Here is a 27,867-nt window from a genome sequence, read left to right as displayed (position 1 = left end):
AACATAGAATAGAATTAATAATTAAAATAATAACAAAGTTATTATTTACAGGTACCTATTTACACAAGTATGTTTAGCATTTAAATGAACAAAAGCACTTACCTTTTTCTGGAGTGACCTCCTTCTTTGGTTTCAATGGTTCCAGAGCTGGTTTCTTAGGAACTTCAGGCACTTCAAGAAATATCACAATTTTATGATGAAATACAATTGTCATAACCAAAAATACCAAAATAACAAGATACAATAGTGCAAATGTATGTGACAGGCTAATGAGATTACTGATAATTTCTCTCCTATGACAAATGCAGTGGAGGTGAAATTGACCAACCTCTGAAAACAGGTTTGCATTTGTTCTCTGAGGAAATTCATAATCTCCTCAGATAGATGTTTGCTGCCTTCCAACGCCTATGCTGTGTCCAATATGAAATGTCTGTGTAAGAACACTAGAAAAGACTAAGTTATATGGAAAATATGCACTAAAATAATATACAAAGGTAACTGAATTATTTTTTACCAAACTTATTGTAGTGTATGTGCTTCCAGCTGGGATTTATCTTTCTAATGGTAGACTTGACAGTCCAAAGTGAAGGAAAGGGAAAATTTGACAAATGGGTTCTATGGAAGACATTAGTTAGGTCAATTTTTACATTATTGTTTCCTTTTCCTTTTGTGTTACTCTGCTTCTTGTTGCACTTATTCATAATTCCACTTTTTGATTTTCATCCAGTAATTTGCAGACAAGGACAGATCCATCATAACACAGATATCGCAGGATAAATATCTAGTATTTGTCAAGATTGATGAAATGAATTTATTTTCTTAAGTTTAGCAATAATGTCAGAATTATTCTGACATTTATCTCGCCACTGAAACTCCAGCTATCTTAAATATTGGTTGCACTCTTGATTCTGTATAGAGTTTATAACAACAGGAATAACACATAAATATATCAAACTAGACAAGAACACAGAATAGAATGAATAATTAAAAATGATCAGGTACTTAATTCACACAAATATATTTAGCATTTAAATCAACAAAAGCACTTACCTTTTTCTGGAGTGACCTCCTTCTTTGGTTTCAATGGTTCCGGAGCTGGTTTCTTAGGAACTTCAGGCACTTCAAGAAATATCAAATTTTAGGATTAATTACAACTGCCATAATCAAAAGTACCAAAGTAACAAGCTAAAATAGTACAACTACTTGTGACAGAGCAATGAGATAACTGATAATTTCTTTTCTACTACAAATATTGTGGAGGTGAAATTGACTGATCACTGATCATAGGTTTGCATTTGTTCTCTGAGGAAATTTGTAATCTCCTCAGTTACATGTTTGCTGCTTTCCAATGCTGTGTCCAATATGAAAGACCGCAAGAATGCTCTATAGAAAACAGCACTAAGATAATATACAGAGATAACCAAATTATTTTTATAACATTATTTTAGAATATGTGCTTCCAACTGAGGGTCATTTTTTTTTTGTTAAACTTGATTGTCCAAAACTAAGGAAAACGAGACTTTGACAAACAGAGACTATAGTGGATATTACTTATATCACATTTAGAATATGTCTTCATTTTCCTTTTGTGTTAATCTGCTTCTGATTTCACTTATTTATACTGCCCTCTGCAGCTAGATTCTTGACTTCCTCACTGAGAGACCAGGTTGAGAAATAACATCTTCTCAAGGATACGTGGTTAGCCCACTGCTCTACTCCTTCAGCATCCACAACCAGGTGGCTAGGCACAGCTCAAATGCCATCTACAAATTTGCCGATGACACAGCTATCGTTGGCAGAGTTTCAGATAGTGACAAGGAAGCATACAGGAGTGAGATAGATCAATCAGCTGGTTGAAAGGTATTGCAACAGCAACCTTGCACTTAATGTCAGTAAGACCAAGGAACTGATTGTGGACTTCCGGAAGGGGAAGTCGAGGGACCGCACACCAGTCCTCATCAAGGCTCAGCAGTGGAAAGGTGTGCTGTTTCAAGTTCCTGGGTGTCAACGTCTCAGAAGATCTATCCTGGGCTCAACATATTGATGTAATTACAGAGAAGGCACAACAGCAGCTATATTTCATTAAGAATTTGAGGTGACTGGAAAATTATATTAAACAATGTACAATTAAGAAATCAACAAAAAATACCTACCTTTTTCTGGAGTGACCTCCTTCTTTGGTTTCAATGGTTCCAGAGCTGGTTTCTTAGGAACTTCAGGCACTTCAAGAAACATCACAATTTTATGATTAAACACGATATTATAACCAAAAGTACTAATACAACAAAGTGAAAAAGCAAAGGTATATGTAGTAGAGGAATGTGATACTAATCATTTCTCTTCTGTAAATGACATCCCTTTCGTTACTTTAGTCAAGAGTAGGGGTGGCAGCAAAAGACCTCAAAAACAATCACTGCAAAATGTAGGAAATTTCACTACTGGCAGGACAGCAGGCATTATCCTACTCTTGGTGTCACTTCAGATCAACACTGAGAAGAAACTGCTTCTTTTCAAAGACAGTTATAAAGTCTTAACAGTAGCACTAGCAACACACACAAAATGCTGGAAGAAATCAGCAGGCCAGACAGCATCAATTGCATTAGGTTGTCTTAAAGAAAAAAATCTGGCTCTGTGGAGTATTTTGCATAAATTTTTGAATTGTCAAAACAGTTTACGCCTTGTGTTGATATCAAACTATATTTCACTCTATTATTGGAATGAAACTAGTCAAGTTATAAATAAGCACTTGGCCATTACCAACAATGACAAGTGATCTTAAGTTCTCCATTACCAGCAGACCTGTTAATCAGCCAATTAGAACAATTTTGATATTTATTTCCATACTAAATCTTCAGCTCATTTAAAGGTTTGTTATCCACTTAATTGTACACAGAGCTTTAAACAATAACACGTAAGTATATTAAAATTGACAGCAATATAGAATAGATTAAAATATGCCACACCAATATTTCAAGTATTTAAGTCAACAAAAGAAAAACCTTTTTCTGGAGTAACCTCCTTCTTTGGTTCTGGTGCTGGCTTCTTGGGAACTTCAGGCACTTCAAGAAAAACAATATATTTAATATTAAATATAATTCATAATCAAAGATTCAAGGTTCAAGATCATTTAATGTCATTTCCAGTACACAAATGTAAAGGAGAACAAAATAGTTGCTACTCCGGATCCAATGCAGCACGATAAAAACACAATAAAATAAACAACACAATATATATAAATGCAAAAGATAGCTTCTATACATAGGTTGATTATACATCCATAAAGTGACTCCAGGCACAGGGGTGTCTGCAGGGGTGTGGAGGGATGGGTTAGTGGGTGGAGGTGTTGATCAGCCTTACTGCTTGGGGAAAGTAATTATTTTTGTGTGTGTTAATCCTGATATTGATGATATATAACTTCCTCCCTGATGGGACTGGGATGGGTGGGATCTTTCATGTTACTGGAGAAGTTATTGACAGAGAATACCATTTCCACAGCGTTAATTTTTGTTACATGCTTTAGTCCCTCTGAACTAGATCTCCGATACTTTCATTTAGTCAGACTTGACAGCGTAGGGGATATTAGATCAGCCAGGCCAGTTGCTGAAGAGCATGGCCTTGCTCTACCTATGGTTGGATCCGGCCTCATGATGCCAACTCAGACTATTTGCAGATGCTGATTGATCTGCGAACTGATTATGGAGAAGTCAGGAGATGGCAATCTCATCAATGTACAGGGAAGTTTTGACCTATGTGCTTCTACTGTTGGGCAATATCACTCCTCTAATGCTCTCATTCTTTTTTATATGGTTTTAGTAAAGGGTTCTAAGTAACACATAAACAAGACAAGGGAGAATGGATAACATTGCCTGACTCCAGTGTTTGGAGAAACTATTTGTCTCCAACTGCTGTACATTGCCATGATTATGTCCCTAAACACATTTTGGAGAGTATATCCATCATATACTGTACATGTGTGATATCCTCTCAAAGACGTTCTCCTGATCCAAGAGGAACAGACAGGCATCCAGCCATATGACCTGCAATTAGGTGCACTCCCTGACTGCAAGGCTGTCAGAGACTTTTCTGCCTAGTCTAACACAGGTTTGGTCAGGATGAATCGCCTATCTCAAAGCAGTGGCCATAGACAGGATGTTATAGCCCGCATTCAGCTGTAAAATAGGAGTCCAGTCCTTGATGTCCTTCCTCTTCCCGCATTGACTTGTTGATGTGGGTAATGAATCAATAAGCCCTTGATGCACTTCCTCATGTAGTCTGACGTGCTCCCAGAGTGAAGCATACCATTGAACACTTCCAGCAGCTCCAGACCCATCCATTCCCACAGAACCAAATACAACTCTGCTAGTTAACCATTACTTCCAAGAATTTTATTCCTGCCAAGGCAATAGATGAAGCCAGTCAGCTCCACTGGATCAGTGGGTGATTCAGATTTTCCTGTTTGCTTAGAACTAACACCTCCATGACAGAGGACAGGAAGTTCTGGGAGGTTGTGTTGTTTATAGCCTTTCTGTCATACAGACTAGCATAGAGAATCTGCAAAACAGGGGCATTTCATTGGTCTTTGGTAAAAGAGAAGCAAGAAATATGGGCTTTGGTCAAAAGGGAAGCTGTGACTGACATTACTTTCATCACTATTTACATTATCTCTTCATTTCCCTTCTGCATTGTTCCTTTTCTAGTCTCACGACCCTTTTTCTGCCTCTTCATTTTTCTACTCTGCAGATTCTCATTCAATAGATTAAGGATCAGCTTTATTAACGATTAATTTTATTTGTCACATGTAACATACAGTGAAATGCATAAACGACCAACAGTCTGAGGATATGCTGGGAGCAGCGTACAAATGCTGCCATGTTTCTGCCGCCAACATAGCATGCCCACAACTTAGTAACTATAATACGCCAACATAGCATGCCCACAACTTAGTAACTCTAATACGCCAACATAGCATGCCCACAACTTAGTAACTCTAACTAATACGCCTTTGGGATGTGTGAAGAAACAAAAGCACATAGTCACAGGGAGAGTATACAAACTCCTTACAGATGGTGGCAGAATTGAACTTTGGTCGCTGGCACTGAAATAGCATCATACTAACCACTATCTACCATGCCACCATAATGAGAAGGATTGCTCTCACAAAATGACAAAGTTGATGTAGAATGAAGGATTCCACAATGAATCTTTATATCTGCTCAGATGAAAACTGCAAAGAATTTCTAGGACTGATTTGGAGGCAGAAGGTTTGCTTGTGGGCTACCTTATGCTTCTTGTGGCAGCAAGGCTCTCACAGTATACTTGTGATATATCTATTCATGATTTCTTTTGGTTCATTAAAATAGTTAAAATATATACAAAATGCATGTAAATTGTGTGCAAGTTGTTAACAGCCCCTGAAATTTTGTGTTCATTCTGCCTGCATTGTAGCAAGAAGCTGTAAGAGGAAGATGCACAAAGAAGTACAGTGATCTCCATTACTAGAAACTGTGAAGTATCTCCAACAGTAACTTAGAAAAGCCCGATTCAAAAAAGGTAAGAGCCACTCTCACTGTGATAGGTATAATCAATACTGTCCTTTCTCCAGCTTCAAGTTGAAATCTAGCTCAAGACCTGACCTGGTGCCTAGCTTTAAATTTTCATTTTAAAAAGAAATGAAAAGAAATTGCCTTTTTTCATTAGAGGTTACAAACTTCTAAATGACCATCAGATTGGCTCTGCAAACCATTTTGATTCAATTATGAATTCTCAATATAGTACTGTTCATACTTTATACTGATAAAGGATCAGATTTTGTGTTTACTCTTACTAAGTCATAAATAAGTTATATATATATATACCCCAAGTAATTGACAACAATGACTGATCCAAACAAGTTCAAAAGCTGCGCTTGCCTGCAAAACATAAAATCAGCAGAGGGGATAACTACAACATTTACTTCAGTACCACATTCGAAGTTAACCTAGATGTGTTCAACAATAGAGTTTATGGTGGCAATAATACATAAATCTGTCAAAACCTGTGTGTAGGAGAGTAGAATTAATAAGTATACAGTATCACAGTGCTTTTCACATAAATATTTCAATTATTTAAATAAATCAGAAGATACTTACCCTTTTCTGGAGTAACCTCTTTCTTTGGTTTCAATGGCTCAGCAGCTGGCTTCTTAGGAACTTCTGGTAGTTCAAGAAATAATATAGTGTTAAGATTATTAAAAATATCATAGCAAAAGGTACCAGTGTAATGATTTTAAATTGTTACACAGGTATCTTGATATTTACTCTTCTCCAGTAAATATATACTGTAGTAGAAATTGGCTAATCACTAAGACCAGGTATGTAGAATAAGGTATATAATCTGTGTGCATTAATTACTCTGTAGACAATAGGTTGAACTAGTCGGAAAACATTAAAAGGTGTGAATAATTAGCTGATCAGAGACTATCAGTGAACAGAGAAAAAGTTAACCTTTAAACTTTCTACAGAGATTTTACTTGTTTAATGGTAAGTACATTAATCCGAAACCTTTGCTGTGTTTCTCTCCTTGAATGATAGCAGACTTGCATGTTGCAGCATCTGATGGCTGATGAAAAGTCTGCCCTTTATAGATTAGAATGTCTCTAATAACTCTGATATCTCAGTTCCTAAGGGCTTACATAGTGTCATAGTCACATCGTTCCTTCAAAATGTCAGGAGAGCTGAAGATCCATCTCAGGAAAATGGGAGTGGCATCATTTTGCCTATTGTTGTCTGAGTCACAAAGTTCAAAATAGTAGTCATAGTCATAGTCATAGTCATACTTTACTGATCCCGGGGGAAATTGGTTTTTGTTACAGTTGCACCATAAATAATTAAATAGTAATAAAACCATAAATAATTAAATACTAATATGTAAATTATGCCAGGAAATAAGTCCAGGACCAGCCTATTGGCTCAGGGTGTCTGACCCTCCAAGGGAGGAGCTGTAAAGTTTGATGGCCACAGGCAGGAATGAATGAAATAGAAGTGTTCCAACAAAGACTAATATGATTATATAATTTCTCTGCTGCTTCTAGCTTTCTGCTTTACTAAATTTGCAAGGACACCTTGTGTACATGACATTTCTGACACAGAATATAAGCTTTTATTGATATGCACTGGGGAACTTAACTCAATGGGACAGACAATGGAATGTCATTGACCTAAACTACTAACTTTTATCTATCTATCTCTCTCAGCAAATATGTACGTAAATATTTCTGACATCTTCAATTTCTGTAAAACTGGTACAGTGCCCTGTTAGAAACAGGAAGCCAGTTTATGTCAAAGAACTTGATCATATTTTTTGATACAAGGTGATGGATAAGAATGACATTATCTCTTGGGTGATTTCAAACCCATAAGTACAAATTTCAGTACGTAATTGATATTATGTATTGAAAATTAATTCCAGCTGTTGTTTCACTAGAACTTCATCAATAATCCATCCAGATATCATTACTACAAATCATATATACAAAACGTTGCGTAAATTTAGTAGATATATAAAAACAATCTATAAATTCACAAGCTTTCAGCTGTATAAGCTTAAGCAATTTTCTACCTTTCGGTTCAGCAACCTCTTTTGGAACAGTAGCTGGTTTTGGTTCTTCGACTTTCTTCTTAGCAACTTCTGGCACTTTAAAGAACAGTAGTTTAATTTAGTAATGAGTTCACTTAAGAAAATGTACAAATTTGTCTTCTTTAATTTTAATTTTGACTCCTGACCACAATAAAACAAAAAACTTAGCTAGACATAACAGCAGAATATTAGTACATAAATTATTAATAGCTTACCTAAAATATTTATTTTTTGAGGCACTATCTTGCTTTTTGCATTGTTAAAACATAATTTGAAAATATTCTGTGCTATTTCTCCAGTTGCATTTTAAAACTTGTTCATTCACTGGTAATTAGAAACATTCCTGTAATTTTCCATATACAGTTACTAATATCTGTATTTTGAAGATTAAGCCACAGATTACTGTATGTTCTCCACTGAATAAAATTTGACACTGACAGTATAATGTAGATAATACAAAGATACAATACATCACAACACAGATGGTAAAAATATCAACAAAAACAAAGATTTAAAGTTGTTTAAGAGTGCAAAAAATGATCTAAGAGGTCAAGAATTCTACACTGGCTGGACTAGAACACTGTTAAACAACATTGGCATTGAAATTCAATCCTCCAATTTTGCTTATACCTTTCTTTGGAGGAACTTTCACTTTTTCTGGAACAGCAGCTTGCTTCTCCCGTTCGATAGCAGCAGGTTCAGGTGGAAGCTCTGACATTTTAAAGAACATTATCATCATCTCAGTGTAAGCATATCTGAGAACAAGTTTATTTCAAGACTGACAAAATGATGAAGATACTTAAATTAAGATATTGACAGATAAAAGCAAATACAACACAGTATTTATATTGCAATAATATGTACTGAATATCAATAGAAATGATAGCACTAGGCATTAGCTTTTACACACAGAAGCATGAATAGTACATAAAAGATTTAAAACTTAAACTATGTTAACTATCACACTGCAGTGCATTAGCACATTAGGAAATTAAACATACTGCAAAGAATGAATGAATCAAGAAGCACTAAGTGAAATAAGTTTATGGTTTGTTAAAAGAAACGGGATTTTTTTACGTTGAAGTAAAGAGCAGGACACTATGATGAATAACTTTGTCATAGGTGATATTTCCTAAGTCATTCTGTACCTTTGATTGGTGGTGCTGGTTCTTTCCCTGGTTCTTCGGCGAATGCTTCTCTTGGAACATCTGGCACTTTCAAAAACATTACTGATTTAAAATGATATTTTGTGTAAAACTAACAATGAAGCTAATTAAGCAAATGCAGACAGATACAAGATACATAGATAACATGTGCAAAGTTAATATACAAAGTAACTTCAGAACAAAGGCAGTAAATCATTATCTGGGTAATCACTAGCAATAATGCTATTCTTCATGACTAGTGAAATATTTTTGAGATGAGTGTATTTGATCATCATCATGGAAAAAGAATTCTGGAAATGATCATAGAAGTGATCATATAAAGTAGAAATAGCTTGCAGGACAGAAAGAGAAAGAACTGACAAACATGTGCACAGAAACATGTTATATACCTGTTATCAGAGTGGGCTTTTCTCTTGAAATTTTAACTGGTTGGATTTGTTCAGCAATTGGTCTCTGTGGCTTCTCCAGAACTTTAAAGAATATGAATGTTTATTACAGATTTATTTTGTACTCAATGCTCAGATTTGTGTATCAATGAACATAACATGAAACATACACAGTAAACAAAATTGACAGGGTTGCAATCCTCTTATTGAAGGACATAAATATTGATTATTTTATGTAACTAGTTGTCAGGAATTTGAGCAGCAAGTTGCTAGAAGAATAATTTTATGCTGTGGAATACTTTAGCCAAATATAATTTTTTAAAAATTAAAAACTTTACTCATGTTATATCATAAATTTAAAGAACAACATATTTTGAATTAGCCTGTGTTTAACTGACAGCACGTAAGACAAACACATACAATACAAACAGATATAAAATTCACACTCTAATATGTACTGTACATGCACAATGAAGATAATCATTAATAAAAACTTTTTGGGATAGACTTAGAAAGATAATTATGAAAAGTAGGATTTATTTTCAGCATATTTCATGAAAGTTTGTCAGAGATTTAAAGCATCTGTGTACCTTTATCTGCAGCACCCATCTCTCTTTTATGAACAACATCTTCATGATATTCTTCAATAACAGTCTTCGTATAAACTTCATTCACTTTGAAAAATATGGTTGTTTAAAGATACAATTCATTCAAGAAAATATATGTAGCGTGGAAGCCATTGTAACCAAGCAAAATCAAAACACACAAATGACATAACAACATTAATCAACATTTTATTTTAGAAAGACACATAACCCAAGCATCTATAGACCAAGTACACAAATTCTTATGTTGGGATGGCACCCTGAGAGAATACTTACTGTGGGCAAATTAAAAATATGTAACTTTGGGAGGATACCACTTATTTGCAACAAATCAGCCCAAAATCAATTATGGAAATTAAAATGCTCAGTATAAGATTGAGCATAAAACTGTTGAGGCTCCCTGGTGGGCAGATGTTTTAACTGTCCGCTTATATCTTACAGATCCTCGGACCTACTGTCAAATTTGCTAGGGGTCAGGGATGCATCTTTGTTACAATTATCAGTTAATGAAGGCTATGTGGAGTTTTGATTATAGTAATTTCTGATGTTGGGATTCTACAGCACTACACTGGGAGTTTCAGTTTAATGCTTGTAATAATTTCTATGTAATTATATATTTTAGTAACTTTGCTTTAAATAAATAATCATTTAAAATATATTCACACTAAAGTTAACAGTTTTGAATTGTTTCTGAACGTCATTGACATTTAAACCAATTAAAATATCTGATAATTTTGCCAGAAGTCAAAGCTCTGTCTCAGCTTCATTTCCTGTCAAGGTTTATTGGGCTAGTTCAGAGAGGAATCTTTGTATTATTTTAGCAAAACTACCTTATTATTCATCTTACTGCCCACCTCAAGGATACCAACAAACAGCAAGAACAACCTTCTGTATGTAGGCCTAAAATATTTGGTGAACAGATAAAGATTTGTTAAAATATCAATGTCATAATATTTAATATATTTAGCCAATTGAACCTCAACAGTTCAATTAAAAAAAATCTCTATATACCCCACAAAGCATAGAAAAGTGCATCCACATATATATGTATACATTTCAGTTACATAAAAAAGTCACAGAACAACAAAGTACACAAAAAGAAGGCAAATGATACTTATTAAGAAGAAAGATTATAGCTATGATGAGTGGATTTCATCATGAGAAATATAAATTGTTCACACTTTCTTGAGTAAAGTTTATAAGGATGGTCCCCTTTCATCTCGTACCTTTTGTTGTCATGATCTCTTCTTTTCTTGGTTTCAATTCTTCTACCACCGGTTTCTTAGGGATTCCTGGCACTTTAAAGGACGTTGGATTGTTTTAGGATAAGAGTCATTTAAGAAACACTTAAAAAATTCAGAAACACACAATAACACGAGACAAACAGGACAAATAGAATTGACACAATACATCAGATAAAGTATCCAAATCAACTAATAATAAATATAATACTATAACCACATTTGGAGCATCCTATTAGATGGGAGCAGATTGAAATTAGATGGAATGGGTTTTTCCAATGTTATAGCTAATATTTATCTCAGCATGTAACACACAAAAAAATAAGTTGGAGTTACTTGGTAGGTCAGGCAGCATCTGCAGAATGATAAACAAAATTAATATTCCAGGTCAAACTGTTAAAAGTTCTGATGAAGGATTCTTTGACATGAAATGGTACTGCTGTTTCACTTTCACAGGGCGAGGGTAAGGAAGGTTGGGGGTCAGGAAACTGGGTAGATTTGTATTCTGAGCTAGGGGCTGGAGTGTAGGCTGGGTATGTGGTTGGATCAGGGATCTGAATGCAGACAGGGTGTACTGACAAGCTGAAACTTTCATCAGTGGGTCATGTAGCATTTATGGGGGCAAAGGGATAGTTGACTTTCAAGCTCAGACCCTGCCTCAGGACTGAGAGAGTAAAAGGCAGTTATTTGCAGTTATATTTTTCGGGTGTGGGGTGTGGGTGTTAACTGATGAATGTTGAATGCCATTGTAGCCTTAGTATCATCAACATTTTTTGTTATCCATGGAAGTCAATGCCTCGCTTTCTTACAAATAATGTGTGGAATAATTACATATGTACAAATTGGTTGGCATAGTTTCCTTCATTAAAATGACTCTATTTCGCAAGCGTGTCACTAGTTATGAAAATCATCTGGATGTCCGAAGGAAGTGGAAGGAGCAATAAATGCATGTCCTTAGAAATCAAGTTTTGTTTTTGCAAACATTCATTATCTAGCACTCCCTTTCTCCTACACTCCATCATCAATTTATTTTGTGTCTTCTTATCCAGAACTATTGAGAATAATCTAGATATAATTTGGGCAGTTACAAATGAAATGTGAGAAAAGTAATATAAGGCTATGGATGTTTAGTTGTTGATACATTTGAGGCTTAGATAGATTTTTGGCTGCTAAATGAATTGGAGAGAATCAAGTGGAAAAGGGGACTTATAATTTGTAATACATAATTTCAAAACAAAGATTCACTAATTATTTTTGGTTAAACTCTCCTTTTACGAAATAGAAGTGAAGCACAATTTACAGTGCTACAGAAACACACAAGTGAACATTTCAGAAGCCAAACAGGTCAATCACTCAAAAAACACAATAATAAGCCATTAAGACGGAGAATTGATTTTTCCTGAAGTATTTTATACCTTTTACTGTGATGATCTCTTTTTTTAGTACAGTTTCTGGCTCAGCTTCAGTATCAAGTTGCTTCCTTGGAATCTCCAAGACTTGAAGAACATGATCAAGAATGAAATATATCAAAGGAGGCACCCATAATTTTGAAGTGAGATTTAAAATCAAAGTACAACATAAAACACAGAGGACAGACAAATCTAGCACACGATGATAAAAGAACTATCCAATTAACAATTATATCCAAAGATAGTATGCCTACATATTTCTAAACCAGTGATGGTTGATCTTTCTGCATCAATGGCTTATTCATTTAATTTCATACTAGTATAGCAGAGCAGTTATAAAATATAGCTATATCAGCATGAGATATTTCTGTGTACATTGGTACCTTTTCTTGAGATGACTTCCTTTTCTCTTGAAACAGCAATTATTTCAACATCTTCCCGTATTCTGGGCTTGGAAATCTCCAGCACTTGAATAAATATTGTACGTTAAGATAAGTCAATTTAAGAAAATATAATTTATGTAAGATGTTTAAATATTAAGTTAACAGGACACAAAACATACATCACAAGAAGGCTCAAAATGACATTAACCCATTTGGGTCATACAGAGACAAACATTAACCTGCTTTGGACTGACAATGAAAAGCATCTAACTGGTCAAACAGAATAGAAACTTGACAGCATAACATGAAAAATATTCATTACATTTGCAAAGAAAATGTTTTACTTCAATACTAACAGCAGGCTCCTTCAAATATGATGCTTAATGCCATTAATTAAAATGTCATTTATTGAAGGGTATAGGCATTGAAACAAAAATGAAAAAATATCATGAAAACAATGAGGTGAATCAAGTAGACCTAGAATATACTAATTGCCCGGGCATCTGTTATTCTCTTCAAATTCATCTTTGCACTATGAAATATCCCTCTCTGAACAAGCCAGATAAACTTTGCATGGGAAATAAAACAGAAAAAAAATGGAAATTCTCAGCAAGTCAAGTAGCATATAAGGACAGAGAAAGAGTTAACATTTCGGGTTGGCGATCCTTCATCACAACTGCAGATTTTGAATTTCAAAATTTGTCATGGGAATTGGAGTCCCTATATTTGAATGGGGAATTACCAGGTCTGCTGAATATATTAGAAAAGGAAATAATCTTTGTTTAAACATCTTTTGTTTCTAATTACTTTCTAGCTATTAATATAGATATTTCATTACATTTTATTTCTTTTAGGAATTTTGATTAACATTATTTTAAGTAACATCATTAGGTTTAAAATTACTCTGATTATTAAGAACATTTAATAGCTGTTAAAACACCTTCATTGGCTTTGAAAGAAAGCAAAGGATGGACATGCTAGAGTTTATTTTCCAGAAAAGAATATGAAGTGATTTGATTAAGGTTCTTAAGTTAAATGTTCGCTTGCATGAAGAAAAAAACTAATTACCAAAGCACGTTAATAATTCTTCACTAGTAAATGATAAAGTGCTAAACTTGCTATTGTAGAAAATTTGAGGTGATTAATTTGAATGACTATAAATGGCTGCTGGATCAGTAGAAGAGAAGGAAGAATTATAAGTATCTTAATGTGGTGAGATGATGGTAGGATGTTTGTGAGAAGCATAAACACTGGCAGAGATCTGCGGTTTATATACATGATCTAAAAGTTTACGAAATTGTATGTAAGTAACAACTACAACACACAAATAGAAAACAATCAAAAATTTACTAGACTTCAAAAGAATCATTGGTGACTTGTTGGGTCAATGAATTTCATTCAAATAAGAAGGAACAGAAATAGAGTTCTAAGTAAGAATAAATTGTTCCCAGGAAAGCTATTAAGATTATGATCGACGTGGTATTTTGATTATCTTGTCAATTTTGTACCTTTCATTGGTGCAACTTCATCTCTCTTTGGAACAATGGCTGGTTTTTCTTCTGGTTTTACTGGCACTTTGGGAACCTCGGGTGCTTAAAATGATACAGGTTCTTATAAGAAAAGATTCACTCAAAGAACAAGTACAAAAAAAGGTTGACATACTGTCTGAATAAGAGGTGAAGAGAAGTTTAAAATGCAGTTAACATGAATTCAAAATAACTTCTTATCTTTAGAATTAACATAATGAATACACCAACAATGAAGTGACCTATGTAAAAGAATGGAATACTAATTACTTTTACTTATTCTATCACCTTAATAAATATATTATTCCATGCAAATTAAATGAGTCAACTCACCTTACAATAATTATTCCAAATTTACAATTGGTTTTAGTTCTCAATTAATTTAAACTTTGAAAGATAATTTCTACATTAACTGAAAATATGCTCGTGATATCACAGAAACTTTGGAAACGTTCCTCAGAACCCTCTGCACAAACTGAAATCTCTAAAAATTTTTTCAATTGTTTTGAGTTGAATTGACGAAGTGTTATCAGTGGTTCTGTATGTTAGAGCTATTAGAATGTAAATAATGCATACAGGTTACTATGTTGGATAGTTTATCAATGACTTTGGAAAATACATATAGAATAGACAGACAAGATCTAGGTCTACGAGTTCTCCTATTAGGCATTTCATCTTGCGTTCTTCCTATGACTGTAATTTCTGATGTTGGGATTCTACAGCACTACACTGGGGAGTTTCAGTTTAATGCTTGTAATAATTTCTAAGTAAGTATATGATTTAGTAACTTTGCTTTAAGTAAATAATCATTTTAAATATATTCACACTAATGTTAACAGTTTTGAATTGTTCCTGAATGTCATTGACATTTAAACCAATTAAAATATCTGACAATTTTGCCAGAAGTCAAAACTCTGTCTCAGCTTCATTTTCTGTCAAGGTTTATTGGGCTATTTCAGAGAGGAATCTTTGTATTATTTTAGCAAAACAACCTTATTCATCTCACTGCCCATCTCAAGGATATCAACAACCAGCAAGATCAACTTCTGCATCTAGGCCTAAAATATTTGGTGAACAGATAAAGATTTATTAAAATATCAATGTCATGATATTTAATATATTTAGACAATTGAAGCTCAATAGTTCAATTAAAAAAACAACAATCTATATATTCCCCACAAAGCATAGAAAAGTGCATCCACATATATATGTATACATATATATCCTCTACAATTACTCTGAGCACCGGTGCCACACAAGGCTGTGTACTCATCCCCCTGTTGTACTCACTGTACACCCATGATTGTGTAGCCATGTTTCCATCAAACTCAATATATAAGTTTGCTGATGACACCACAATTGTAGGCCGTATCTCAGGTAATGATGAGTTTCAGTACAGAGAGGAAATTAAGAACCTGGTGGCATGGTGCGAAGACAACATCCTATCTCTCAACGTCAGCAAGACGAAGGAATGGGTTGTTGACTTCAGAAGGAGTAACGGACCCCACAACCTCATTTACATCAGTGGTGCGCAAGTGGAACGGGTCAAAAGATTTAAGTTTCTCGGGGGTCAATATCACAAATGACCTGACTTGGTCTAACCAAGCAGGGTCCACTGCCAAGAAGGCCCACCAGCACCTTTACTTCCTGAGAAAGCTAAAGAAATTTGGCCTGTCCCCTAAAATCCTCACTAATCTTTATAGATGCAGCGGAGAAAGCATTCTTCTTGGGTGCATGACAACCTGGTATGGAAGTTGACCTGTCCAAGACCGGAAGAAGCTGCAGAAGATTGTGAACACAGCCCAGCACATCACACAAACCAATCTTCCGTCCTTGAACTCACTTTAGATCGCACGCTGTTGGAGCAGTGCTGCCAGGATAATCAAGGATATGACCCACCCAGCCAACACACTTTTCGTCCCTCTTCCCTCCGGGAGAAGGCTCAGGAGCTTGAAGACTCATATGGCCAGATATGGGAACAGCTTCTTTCCAACTGGGATAAGACTGCTGAACAGATCCTGACCCGGATCTGGGCCGTACCCTCCAAATATCCGGACCTGGCGCTCGGTCTTTTTTGCACTACCTTACTTTCCCTTTTCTATTTTCTATTTATGATTTATAATTTAAATTTTTAATATTTACTATCGATTTATACTCCAGGGAGCACGAAGCGCAGAATCAAATATCGCTGTGATGATTGTATGTTCTAGTATCAATTGTTTGGCGACAATGAAGTATATCAGTTACATAAAAAAGTCACAGAACAGCAAAGTACACAAAGAAAGGCAAATGATACTTATTAAGAAGAAAGATTATAGCTATGATGAGTGGATTTCATCATGAGAAATATAAATTGTTCTCACTTTCTTGAGTAAAGTTTATAAGGATGGTCCCCTTTCATCTCGTACCTTTTGTTGTTATGATCTCTTCTTTTCTTGGTTTCAATTCTTCTACCACTGGTTTCTTAGGAATTCCTGGCACTTTAAAAGATGTTGGATTGTTTTAGGATAAGATTCATTTAAGAAACATTTAAAAAATGCAGAAACACACAATAGCATGAGACAAACAGGACAAATAGAATTAACACAATACATCAGACAAAGTATCCAAATCAACTAATAATAAACATAATACTATAAACAACAGGAATTCTGCAGATGCTGGAAATTCAAGCAACACACATCAAAGTTGCTGGTGAATGCAGCAGGCCAGGCAGCATCTCTAGGAAGAGGTACAGTCGACGTTTCAGGCTGAGACCCTTTGTCAGGACTAACTGAAGGAAGAGTTAGTGAGAGATTTGAAAGTGGGAGGGGGAGGGGGAGATCCAAAATGATAGGAGAAGACAGGAGAGGGAGGGATGGAGCCAAGAGCTGGACAGGTGATTGGCAAAGTGGATATGAGAGGATCATGGGACAAGAGGTCCGGGGAGAAAGACGGGGGGTGGGGGGAACCCAGAGGATGGGCAAGGGGTATAGTCAGAGGGACAGAGGGAGAAAAAGGAGAGAGAGAGAAAGAATGTGTGTATATAAATAAATAACGGATGGGGTACAAGGGGGAGGTAGGGCATTAGCGGAAGTTTGAGAAGTCAATGTTCATGCCATCAGGTTGGAGGCTACCCAGACGGAATATAAGGTGTTGCTCCTCCAACCTGAGTGTGGCTTCATCTTTACAGTAGAGGAGGCCGTGGATAGACATGTCAGAATGGGAATGGGATGTGGAATTAAAATGTGTGGCCACTGGGAGATCCTGCTTTCTCTGGCGGACAGAGCGTAGGTGTTCAGCAAAGCGGTCTCCCAGTCTGCGTCGGGTCTCGGCAATATATAGAAGGCCACATCGGGAGCACCGGACGCAGTATATCACCCCAGCCAACTCACAGGTGAAGTGTCGACTCACATGGAAGGACTGTCTGGGGCCCTGAATGGTGGTAAGGGCATGTGTAGCACTTGTTCCGCTTACAAGGATAAGTGCCAGGAGGGAGATCAGTGGGGAGGGATGGGGGGGGGGGAGGAACGAATGGACAAGGCGAGTCGCGTAGGGAGCAATCCCTGCGGAAAGCGGGGGGGGGGGGGAGGAAAAGATGTGCTTAGTGGTGGGATTCTGATGGAGGTGGCGGAAGTTACGGAGAATAGTATGTTGGACCTGGAGGCTGGTGGGGTGGTAGGTGAGGACCAGGGGAACCCTATTCCTAGTGGGGTGGCGGGAGGATGGAGTGAGAGCAGATGTGCATGAAATGGGGGAGATGCGTTTGAGAGCAGAGTTGATGGTGGAGGAAGGGAAGCCCCTTTCTTTAAAAAAGGAAGACACCTCCCTCGTCCTGGAATGAAAAGCCTCATCCTGAGAGCAGATGTGGCGAAGACGGAGGAATTGCGAGAAGGGGATGGCATTTTTGCAAGAGACAGGGTGAGAAGAGGAATAGTCCAGATAGCTGTGAGAGTCAGTAGGCTTATAGTAGACATCAGTGGATAAGCTGTCTCCAGAGACAGAGACAGAAAGATCTAGAAAGGGGAGGGAGGTGTCGGAAATGGACCAGGTAAACTTGAGGGCAGGGTGAAAGTTGGAGGCAAAGTTAGTAAAGTCAACGAGCTCAGCATGAGCTCATAATACTATAAATACATTTGGAGCATCCTATTAGATGGGGGCAAATTGAAATTAGGTGGAATGGATTTTTCCAGTGTTATAGCTAATATTTATCTCAGCATATAACACACAAAAAAATAAGTTGGAGTTACTTGGTAGGTCAGGCAGCATCTGCAGAATGATAAACAAAATGAATATTCCAGGTCAAACTGTTAAAAGTTCTGATGAAGGATCCTTTGACATGAAATGGTAATGCTGTTTCATTTTTCACAGACGTTACCTTACCTGCTGAGAGTTCCCAGCATTTACTGCTTTTTATTTTAGTTCCAGAATTAGTAATTTTCTTTACCCTAATTCTACTTTTTGTTCCTGTTACTATAGTCATTGTTAATAAAGTAAGTTGCATTATCCACTAATTTATGATCCAAATAACTGTACTCACAAAGTTGACCATGTATTACTGGGATTATTGGGAAAGATAGCACATTCTCTACAAACCCCTGTAGTAGGGTTTACTGAAACATATTTCCTATGATATAGATTACACTTGATGCAATGGAATATCAATAGTTGATGTATAGGCAGAGTTGTCCAGCCAGAGCTAGAGTTGGGGTGAGCAACAGGGCTAGGGTAAGGAATGTTGGGGGTCAGGAAACTGGGTAGATTTGTATTCTGAGCTAGGGGCTGGAGTGTAGGCTGGGTATGTGGTTGGATCAGGGATCTGAATGCAGACAGGGTGTACTGACAAGCTGAAACTTTCATCAGTGGGTCATGTAGCATTTATGGGGGCAAAGGGATAGTTGACTTTCAAGCTCAGACTCTGCCTCAGGACTGAGAGAGTAAAAGGCAGTTATTTGCAGTTATATTTTTTGGGTGTGGGGTGTGGGTGTTAACTGATGATTGTTGAATGCCATTGTAGTCTTAGTATCATCAACATTTTTTGTTATCCATGGAAGTCAATGCCTCGCTTTCTTACAAATAATGTGTGGAATAATTACATATGTACAAATTGGTTGGCATAGTTTCCTTCATTAAAATGACTCTATTTCACAAGCGTGTCACTAGTTATGAAAATCATCTGGATGTACGGAGGAAGTGGAAGGAGCAATGAATGCATGTCCTTAGAAATCAAGTTTTGTTTTTGCAAACATTCATTATCTAGCACTCCCTTTCTCCTACACTCCATCATCAATTTATTTTGTGTCTTCTTATCCAGAACTATTGAGAATAATCTAGATATAATTTGGGCAGTTACAAATGAAATGTGAGAAAAGTAATATAAGGCTATGGATGTTTAGTTGTTGATACATTTGAGGCTTAGATAGATTTTTGGCTGCTAAATGAATTGGAGAGAATCAAGTGGAAAAGGGGACTTATAATTTGTAATACATAATTTCAAAACAAAGATTCACTAATTATTTTTGGTTAAACTCTCCTTTTACGAAATAGAAGTGAAGCACAATTTACAGTGCTACAGAAACACACAAGTGAACATTTCAGAAGCCAAACAGGTCAATCACTCAAAAAACACAATAATAAGCCATTAAGACGGAGAATTGATTTTTCCTGAAGTATTTTATACCTTTTACTGTGATGATCTCTTTTTTTAGTACAGTTTCTGGCTCAGCTTCAGTATCAAGTTGCTTCCTTGGAATCTCCAAGACTTGAAGAACATGATCAAGAATGAAATATATCAAAGGTGGCACCCATAATTTTGAAGTGAGATTTAAAATCAAAGTACAACATAAAACACAGAGGACAGACAAATCTAGCACACGATGATAAAAGAACTATCCAATTAACAATTATATCCAAAGATAGTATGCCTACATATTTCTAAACCAGTGATGGTTGATCTTTCTGCATCAATGGCTTATTCATTTAATTTCATACTAGTATAGCAGAGCAGTTATAAAATATAGCTATATCAGCATGAGATATTTCTGTGTACATTGGTACCTTTTCTTGAGATGACTTCCTTTTCTCTTGAAACAGCAATTATTTCAACATCTTCCAGTATTTTGGGCTTGGAAATCTCCAGCACTTGAATAAATATTGTACGTTAAGATAAGTCAATTTAAGAAAATATAATTTATGTAAGATGTTTAAATATTAAGTTAACAGGACACAAAACATACATCACAAGAAGGCTCAAAATGACATTAACCCATTTGGGTCATACAGAGACAAACATTAACCTGCTTTGGACTGACAATGAAAAGCATCTAACTGGTCAAACAGAATAGAAACTTGACAGCATAACATGAAAAATATTCATTACATTTGCAAAGAAAATGTTTTACTTCAATACTAACAGCAGGCTCCTTCAAATATGATGCTTAATGCCATTAATTAAAATGTCATTTATTGAAGGGTATAGGCATTGAAACAAAAATGAAAAAATATCATGAAAACAATGAGGTGAATCAAGTAGACCTAGAATATACTAATTGCCCGGGCATCTGTTATTCTCTTCAAATTCATCTTTGCACTATGAAATATCCCTCTCTGAACAAGCCAGATAAACTTTGCATGGGAAATAAAACAGAAAAAAAATGGAAATTCTCAGCAAGTCAAGTAGCATATAAGGACAGAGAAAGAGTTAACATTTCGGGTTGGCGATCCTTCATCACAACTGCAGATTTTGAATTTCAAAATTTGCCATGGGAATTGGAGTCCCTATATTTGAATGGGGAATTACCAGGTCTGCTGAATATATTAGAAAAGGAAATAATCTTTGTTTAAACATCTTTTGTTTCTAATTACTTTCTAGCTATTAATATAGATATTTCATTACATTTTATTTCTTTTAGGAATTTTGATTAACATTATTTTAAGTAACATCATTAGGTTTAAAATTACTCTAAATATTAAGAACATTTAATAGCTGTTAAAACACCTTCATTGGCTTTGAAAGAAGGCAAAGGATGGACATGCTAGAGTTTATTTTCCAGAAAAGAATATGAAGTGATTTGATTAAGGTTCTTAAGTTAAATGTTCGCTTGCATGAAGAAAAAAACTAATTACCAAAGCACATTAATAATTCTTCACTAGTAAATGATAAAGTGCTAAACTTGCTATTGTAGAAAATTTGAGGTGATTAATTTGAATGACTATAAATGGCTGCTGGATCAGTAGACGAGAAGGAAGAATTATAAGAGTATCTTAATATGGTGAGATGATGGTAGGATGTTTGTGAGAAGCATAAACACTGGGAGAGATCTGCGGCTTATATACATGATCTAAAAGTTTACGAAATTGTATGTAAGTAACAACTACAACACACAAATAGAAAACAATAAAAAATTTACTAGACTTCAAAAGAATCATTGGTGACTTGTTGGGTCAATGAATTTCATTCAAATAAGAAGGAACAGAAATAGAGTTCTAAGTAAGAATAAATTGTTCCCAGGTAAGCTATTAAGATTATGATCGACGTGGTATTTTGATTATCTTGTCAATTTTGTACCTTTCATTGGTGCAACTTCATCTCTCTTTGGAACAATGGCTGGTTTTTCTTCTGGTTTTACTGGCACTTTGGGAACTTCGGGTGCTTAAAATGATACAGGTTCTTATAAGAAAAGATTCACTCAAAGAACAAGTACAAAAAAAGGTTGACATACTGTCTGAATAAGAGGTGAAGAGAAGGTTAAAATGCAGTTAACATGAATTCAAAATAACTTCATATCTTTAGAATTAACATAATGAATACACCAACAATGAAGTGACCTATGTAAAAGAATGGAATACTAATTACTTTTACTTATTCTATCGCCTTAATAAATATATAATTCCATGCAAATTAAATGAGTCAACTCACCTTACAATAATTATTCCAAATTTACAATTGGTTTTAGTTCTCAATTAATTTAAACTTTGAAAGATAATTTCTACATTAACTGAAAATATGCTCGTGATATCACAGAAACTTTGGAAACGTTCCTCAGAACCCTCTGCACAAACTGAAATCTCTAAAAATTTTTTCAATTGTTTTGAGTTGAATTGACGAAGTGTTATCAGTGGTTCTGTATGTTAGAGCTATTAGAATGTAAATAATGCATACAGGTTACTATGTTGGATAGTTTATCAATGACTTTGGAAAATACATATAGAATAGACAGACAAGATCTAGGTCTACGAGTTCTCCTATTAGGCATTTCATCTTGCGTTCTTCCTATGACTGTAATTTCTGATGTTGGGATTCTACAGCACTACACTGGGGAGTTTCAGTTTAATGCTTGTAATAATTTCTAAGTAAGTATATGATTTAGTAACTTTGCTTTAAGTAAATAATCATTTTAAATATATTCACACTAATGTTAACAGTTTTGAATTGTTCCTGAATGTCATTGACATTTAAACCAATTAAAATATCTGACAATTTTGCCAGAAGTCAAAACTCTGTCTCAGCTTCATTTTCTGTCAAGGTTTATTGGGCTATTTCAGAGAGGAATCTTTGTATTATTTTAGCAAAACAACCTTATTCATCTCACTGCCCATCTCAAGGATATCAACAACCAGCAAGATCAACTTCTGCATCTAGGCCTAAAATATTTGGTGAACAGATAAAGATTTATTAAAATATCAATGTCATGATATTTAATATATTTAGACAATTGAACCTCAATAGTTCAATTAAAAAAACAACAATCTATATATTCCCCACAAAGCATAGAAAAGTGCATCCACATATATATGTATACATATATATCCTCTACAATTACTCTGAGCACCGGTGCCACACAAGGCTGTGTACTCATCCCCCTGTTGTACTCACTGTACACCCATGATTGTGTAGCCATGTTTCCATCAAACTCAATATATAAGTTTGCTGATGACACCACAATTGTAGGCCGTATCTCGGGTAATGATGAGTTTCAGTACAGAGAGGAAATTAAGAACCTGGTGGCATGGTGCGAAGACAACATCCTATCCCTCAACGTCAGCAAGACGAAGGAATGGGTTGTTGACTTCAGAAGGAGTAACGGACCCCACAACCTCATTTACATCAGTGGTGCGCAAGTGGAACGGGTCAAAAGATTTAAGTTTCTCGGGGGTCAATATCACAAATGACCTGACTTGGTCTAACCAAGCAGGGTCCACTGTCAAGAAGGCTCACCAGCACCTTTACTTCCTGAGAAAGCTAAAGAAATTTGGCCTGTCTCCTAAAATCCTCACTAATCTTTATAGATGCAGCGGAGAAAGCATTCTTCTTGGGTGCATGACAACCTGGTATGGAAGTTGACCTGTCCAAGACCGGAAGAAGCTGCAGAAGATTGTGAACACAGCCCAGCACATCACACAAACCAATCTTCCGTCCTTGGACTCACTTTAGATCGCACGCTGTTGGAGCAGTGCTGCCAGGATAATCAAGGATATGACCCACCCAGCCAACACACTTTTCGTCCCTCTTCCCTCCGGGAGAAGGCTCAGGAGCTTGAAGACTCATATGGCCAGATATGGGAACAGCTTCTTTCCAACTGGGATAAGACTGCTGAACAGATCCTGACCCGGATCTGGGCCGTACCCTCCAAATATCCGGACCTGGCGCTCGGTCTTTTTTGCACTACCTTACTTTCCCTTTTCTATTTTCTATTTATGATTTATAATTTAAATTTTTAATATTTACTATCGATTTGTACTCCAGGGAGCACGAAGCGCAGAATCAAATATCGCTGTGATGATTGTATGTTCTAGTATCAATTGTTTGGCGACAATAAAGTATATCAGTTACATAAAAAAGTCACAGAACAGCAAAGTACACAAAGAAAGGCAAATGATACTTATTAAGAAGAAAGATTATAGCTATGATGAGTGGATTTCATCATGAGAAATATAAATTGTTCTCACTTTCTTGAGTAAAGTTTATAAGGATGGTCCCCTTTCATCTCGTACCTTTTGTTGTTATGATCTCTTCTTTTCTTGGTTTCAATTCTTCTACCACTGGTTTCTTAGGAATTCCTGGCACTTTAAAAGATGTTGGATTGTTTTAGGATAAGATTCATTTAAGAAACATTTAAAAAATGCAGAAACACACAATAGCATGAGACAAACAGGACAAATAGAATTAACACAATACATCAGACAAAGTATCCAAATCAACTAATAATAAACATAATACTATAAACAACAGGAATTCTGCAGATGCTGGAAATTCAAGCAACACACATCAAAGTTGCTGGTGAATGCAGCAGGCCAGGCAGCATCTCTAGGAAGAGGTACAGTCGACGTTTCAGGCTGAGACCCTTTGTCAGGACTAACTGAAGGAAGAGTTAGTGAGAGATTTGAAAGTGGGAGGGGGAGGGGGAGATCCAAAATGATAGGAGAAGACAGGAGAGGGAGGGATGGAGCCAAGAGCTGGACAGGTGATTGGCAAAGTGGATATGAGAGGATCATGGGACAAGAGGTCCGGGGAGAAAGACGGGGGGTGGGGGGAACCCAGAGGATGGGCAAGGGGTATAGTCAGAGGGACAGAGGGAGAAAAAGGAGAGAGAGAGAAAGAATGTGTGTATATAAATAAATAACGGATGGGGTACAAGGGGGAGGTAGGGCATTAGCGGAAGTTTGAGAAGTCAATGTTCATGCCATCAGGTTGGAGGCTACCCAGACGGAATATAAGGTGTTGCTCCTCCAACCTGAGTGTGGCTTCATTTTTACAGTAGAGGAGGCCGTGGATAGACATGTCAGAATGGGAATGGGATGTGGAATTAAAATGTGTGGCCACTGGGAGATCCTGCTTTCTCTGGCGGACAGAGCGTAGGTGTTCAGCAAAGCGGTCTCCCAGTCTGCGTCGGGTCTCGGCAATATATAGAAGGCCACATCGGGAGCACCGGACGCAGTATATCACCCCAGCCAACTCACAGGTGAAGTGTCGACTCACATGGAAGGACTGTCTGGGGCCCTGAATGGTGGTAAGGGCATGTGTAGCACTTGTTCCGCTTACAAGGATAAGTGCCAGGAGGGAGATCAGTGGGGAGGGATGGGGGGGGGGGGGAGGAACGAATGGACAAGGCGAGTCGCGTAGGGAGCAATCCCTGCGGAAAGCGGGGGGGGGGGGAAGGAAAAGATGTGCTTAGTGGTGGGATTCTGATGGAGGTGGCGGAAGTTACGGAGAATAGTATGTTGGACCTGGAGGCTGGTGGGGTGGTAGGTGAGGACCAGGGGAACCCTATTCCTAGTGGAGTGGCGGGAGGATGGAGTGAGAGCAGATGTGCATGAAATGGGGGAGATGCGTTTGTGAGCAGAGTTGATGGTGGAGGAAGGGAAGCCCCTTTCTTTAAAAAAGGAAGACACCTCCCTCGTCCTGGAATGAAAAGCCTCATCCTGAGAGCAGATGTGGCGAAGACGGAGGAATTGCGAGAAGGGGATGGCATTTTTGCAAGAGACAGGGTGAGAAGAGGAATAGTCCAGATAGCTGTGAGAGTCAGTAGGCTTATAGTAGACATCAGTGGATAAGCTGTCTCCAGAGACAGAGACAGAAAGATCTAGAAAGGGGAGGGAGGTGTCGGAAATGGACCAGGTAAACTTGAGGGCAGGGTGAAAGTTGGAGGCAAAGTTAGTAAAGTCAACGAGGTCAGCATGAGTTCATAATACTATAAATACATTTGGAGCATCCTATTAGATGGGGGCAAATTGAAATTAGGTGGAATGGATTTTTCCAGTGTTATAGCTAATATTTATCTCAGCATATAACACACAAAAAAATAAGTTGGAGTTACTTGGTAGGTCAGGCAGCATCTGCAGAATGATAAACAAAATGAATATTCCAGGTCAAACTGTTAAAAGTTCTGATGAAGGATCCTTTGACATGAAATGGTAATGCTGTTTCATTTTTCACAGACGTTACCTTACCTGCTGAGAGTTCCCAGCATTTACTGCTTTTTATTTTAGTTCCAGAATTAGTAATTTTCTTTACCCTAATTCTACTTTTTGTTCCTGTTACTATAGTCATTGTTAATAAAGTAAGTTGCATTATCCACTAATTTATGATCCAAATAACTGTACTCACAAAGTTGACCATGTATTACTGGGATTATTGGGAAAGATAGCACATTCTCTACAAACCCCTGTAGTAGGGTTTACTGAAACATATTTCCTATGATATAGATTACACTTGATGCAATGGAATATCAATAGTTGATGTATAGGCAGAGTTGTCCAGCCAGAGCTAGAGTTGGGGTGAGCAACAGGGCTAGGGTAAGGAATGTTGGGGGTCAGGAAACTGGGTAGATTTGTATTCTGAGCTAGGGGCTGGAGTGTAGGCTGGGTATGTGGTTGGATCAGGGATCTGAATGCAGACAGGGTGTATTGACAAGCTGAAACTTTCATCAGTGGGTCATGTAGCATTTATGGGGGCAAAGGGATAGTTGACTTTCAAGCTCAGACCCTGCCTCAGGACTGAGAGAGTAAAAGGCAGTTATTTGCAGTTATATTTTTCGGGTGTGGGGTGTGGGTGTTAACTGATGAATGTTGAATGCCATTGTAGTCTTAGTATCATCAACATTTTTTGTTATCCATGGAAGTCAATGCCTCGCTTTCTTACAAATAATGTGTGGAATAATTACATATGTACAAATTGGTTGGCATAGTTTCCTTCATTAAAATGACTCTATTTCGCAAGCGTGTCACTAGTTATGAAAATCATCTGGATGTCCGAAGGAAGTGGAAGGAGCAATAAATGCATGTCCTTAGAAATCAAGTTTTGTTTTTGCAAACATTCATTATCTAGCACTCCCTTTCTCCTACACTCCATCATCAATTTATTTTGTGTCTTCTTATCCAGAACTATTGAGAATAATCTAGATATAATTTGGGCAGTTACAAATGAAATGTGAGAAAAGTAATATAAGGCTATGGATGTTTAGTTGTTGATACATTTGAGGCTTAGATAGATTTTTGGCTGCTAAATGAATTGGAGAGAATCAAGTGGAAAAGGGGACTTATAATTTGTAATACATAATTTCAAAACAAAGATTCACTAATTATTTTTGGTTAAACTCTCCTTTTACGAAATAGAAGTGAAGCACAATTTACAGTGCTACAGAAACACACAAGTGAACATTTCAGAAGCCAAACAGGTCAATCACTCAAAAAACACAATAATAAGCCATTAAGACGGAGAATTGATTTTTCCTGAAGTATTTTATACCTTTTACTGTGATGATCTCTTTTTTTAGTACAGTTTCTGGCTCAGCTTCAGTATCAAGTTGCTTCCTTGGAATCTCCAAGACTTGAAGAACATGATCAAGAATGAAATATATCAAAGGTGGCACCCATAATTTTGAAGTGAGATTTAAAATCAAAGTACAACATAAAACACAGAGGACAGACAAATCTAGCACACGATGATAAAAGAACTATCCAATTAACAATTATATCCAAAGATAGTATGCCTACATATTTCTAAACCAGTGATGGTTGATCTTTCTGCATCAATGGCTTATTCATTTAATTTCATACT

At 36.6% G+C, this 27,867-nt stretch overlaps 1 protein-coding gene across 1 annotated transcript in view; it reads right to left on the bottom strand.

Annotated features, from left to right (window-relative positions):
- Nucleotides 1-27,867, bottom strand: part of ttn.2 (titin, tandem duplicate 2) — a 391,135-nt gene that overhangs the window by 155,189 nt on the left and 208,079 nt on the right. Inside the window, exons 114-133 of the mRNA XM_072261778.1 lie at nucleotides 27,556-27,636; nucleotides 24,303-24,374; nucleotides 21,877-21,960; nucleotides 20,367-20,450; nucleotides 19,990-20,070; nucleotides 16,739-16,810; nucleotides 14,313-14,396; nucleotides 12,805-12,888; nucleotides 12,428-12,508; nucleotides 10,998-11,069; nucleotides 9,757-9,840; nucleotides 9,170-9,250; nucleotides 8,763-8,828; nucleotides 8,245-8,325; nucleotides 7,597-7,671; nucleotides 6,129-6,191; nucleotides 3,000-3,059; nucleotides 2,154-2,222; nucleotides 1,051-1,119; nucleotides 103-171 (exon numbers count right to left, since the gene is read on the bottom strand). Coding sequence (XP_072117879.1) covers nucleotides 103-171; nucleotides 1,051-1,119; nucleotides 2,154-2,222; nucleotides 3,000-3,059; nucleotides 6,129-6,191; nucleotides 7,597-7,671; nucleotides 8,245-8,325; nucleotides 8,763-8,828; nucleotides 9,170-9,250; nucleotides 9,757-9,840; nucleotides 10,998-11,069; nucleotides 12,428-12,508; nucleotides 12,805-12,888; nucleotides 14,313-14,396; nucleotides 16,739-16,810; nucleotides 19,990-20,070; nucleotides 20,367-20,450; nucleotides 21,877-21,960; nucleotides 24,303-24,374; nucleotides 27,556-27,636 — 1,512 coding nt within the window. The remainder of the gene's footprint in view (nucleotides 1-102; nucleotides 172-1,050; nucleotides 1,120-2,153; nucleotides 2,223-2,999; nucleotides 3,060-6,128; nucleotides 6,192-7,596; nucleotides 7,672-8,244; nucleotides 8,326-8,762; nucleotides 8,829-9,169; nucleotides 9,251-9,756; nucleotides 9,841-10,997; nucleotides 11,070-12,427; nucleotides 12,509-12,804; nucleotides 12,889-14,312; nucleotides 14,397-16,738; nucleotides 16,811-19,989; nucleotides 20,071-20,366; nucleotides 20,451-21,876; nucleotides 21,961-24,302; nucleotides 24,375-27,555; nucleotides 27,637-27,867) is intronic.

The sequence above is a fragment of the Mobula birostris genome, chromosome 6 (assembly GCF_030028105.1).
Source record: "Mobula birostris isolate sMobBir1 chromosome 6, sMobBir1.hap1, whole genome shotgun sequence".
In the NCBI taxonomy this organism is placed as follows: Eukaryota; Metazoa; Chordata; class Chondrichthyes; order Myliobatiformes; family Myliobatidae; genus Mobula; species Mobula birostris.
The sequence above is the reverse complement of the archived record's forward strand: the minus strand, read 5'-3'. Positions and strand labels throughout refer to the sequence as shown.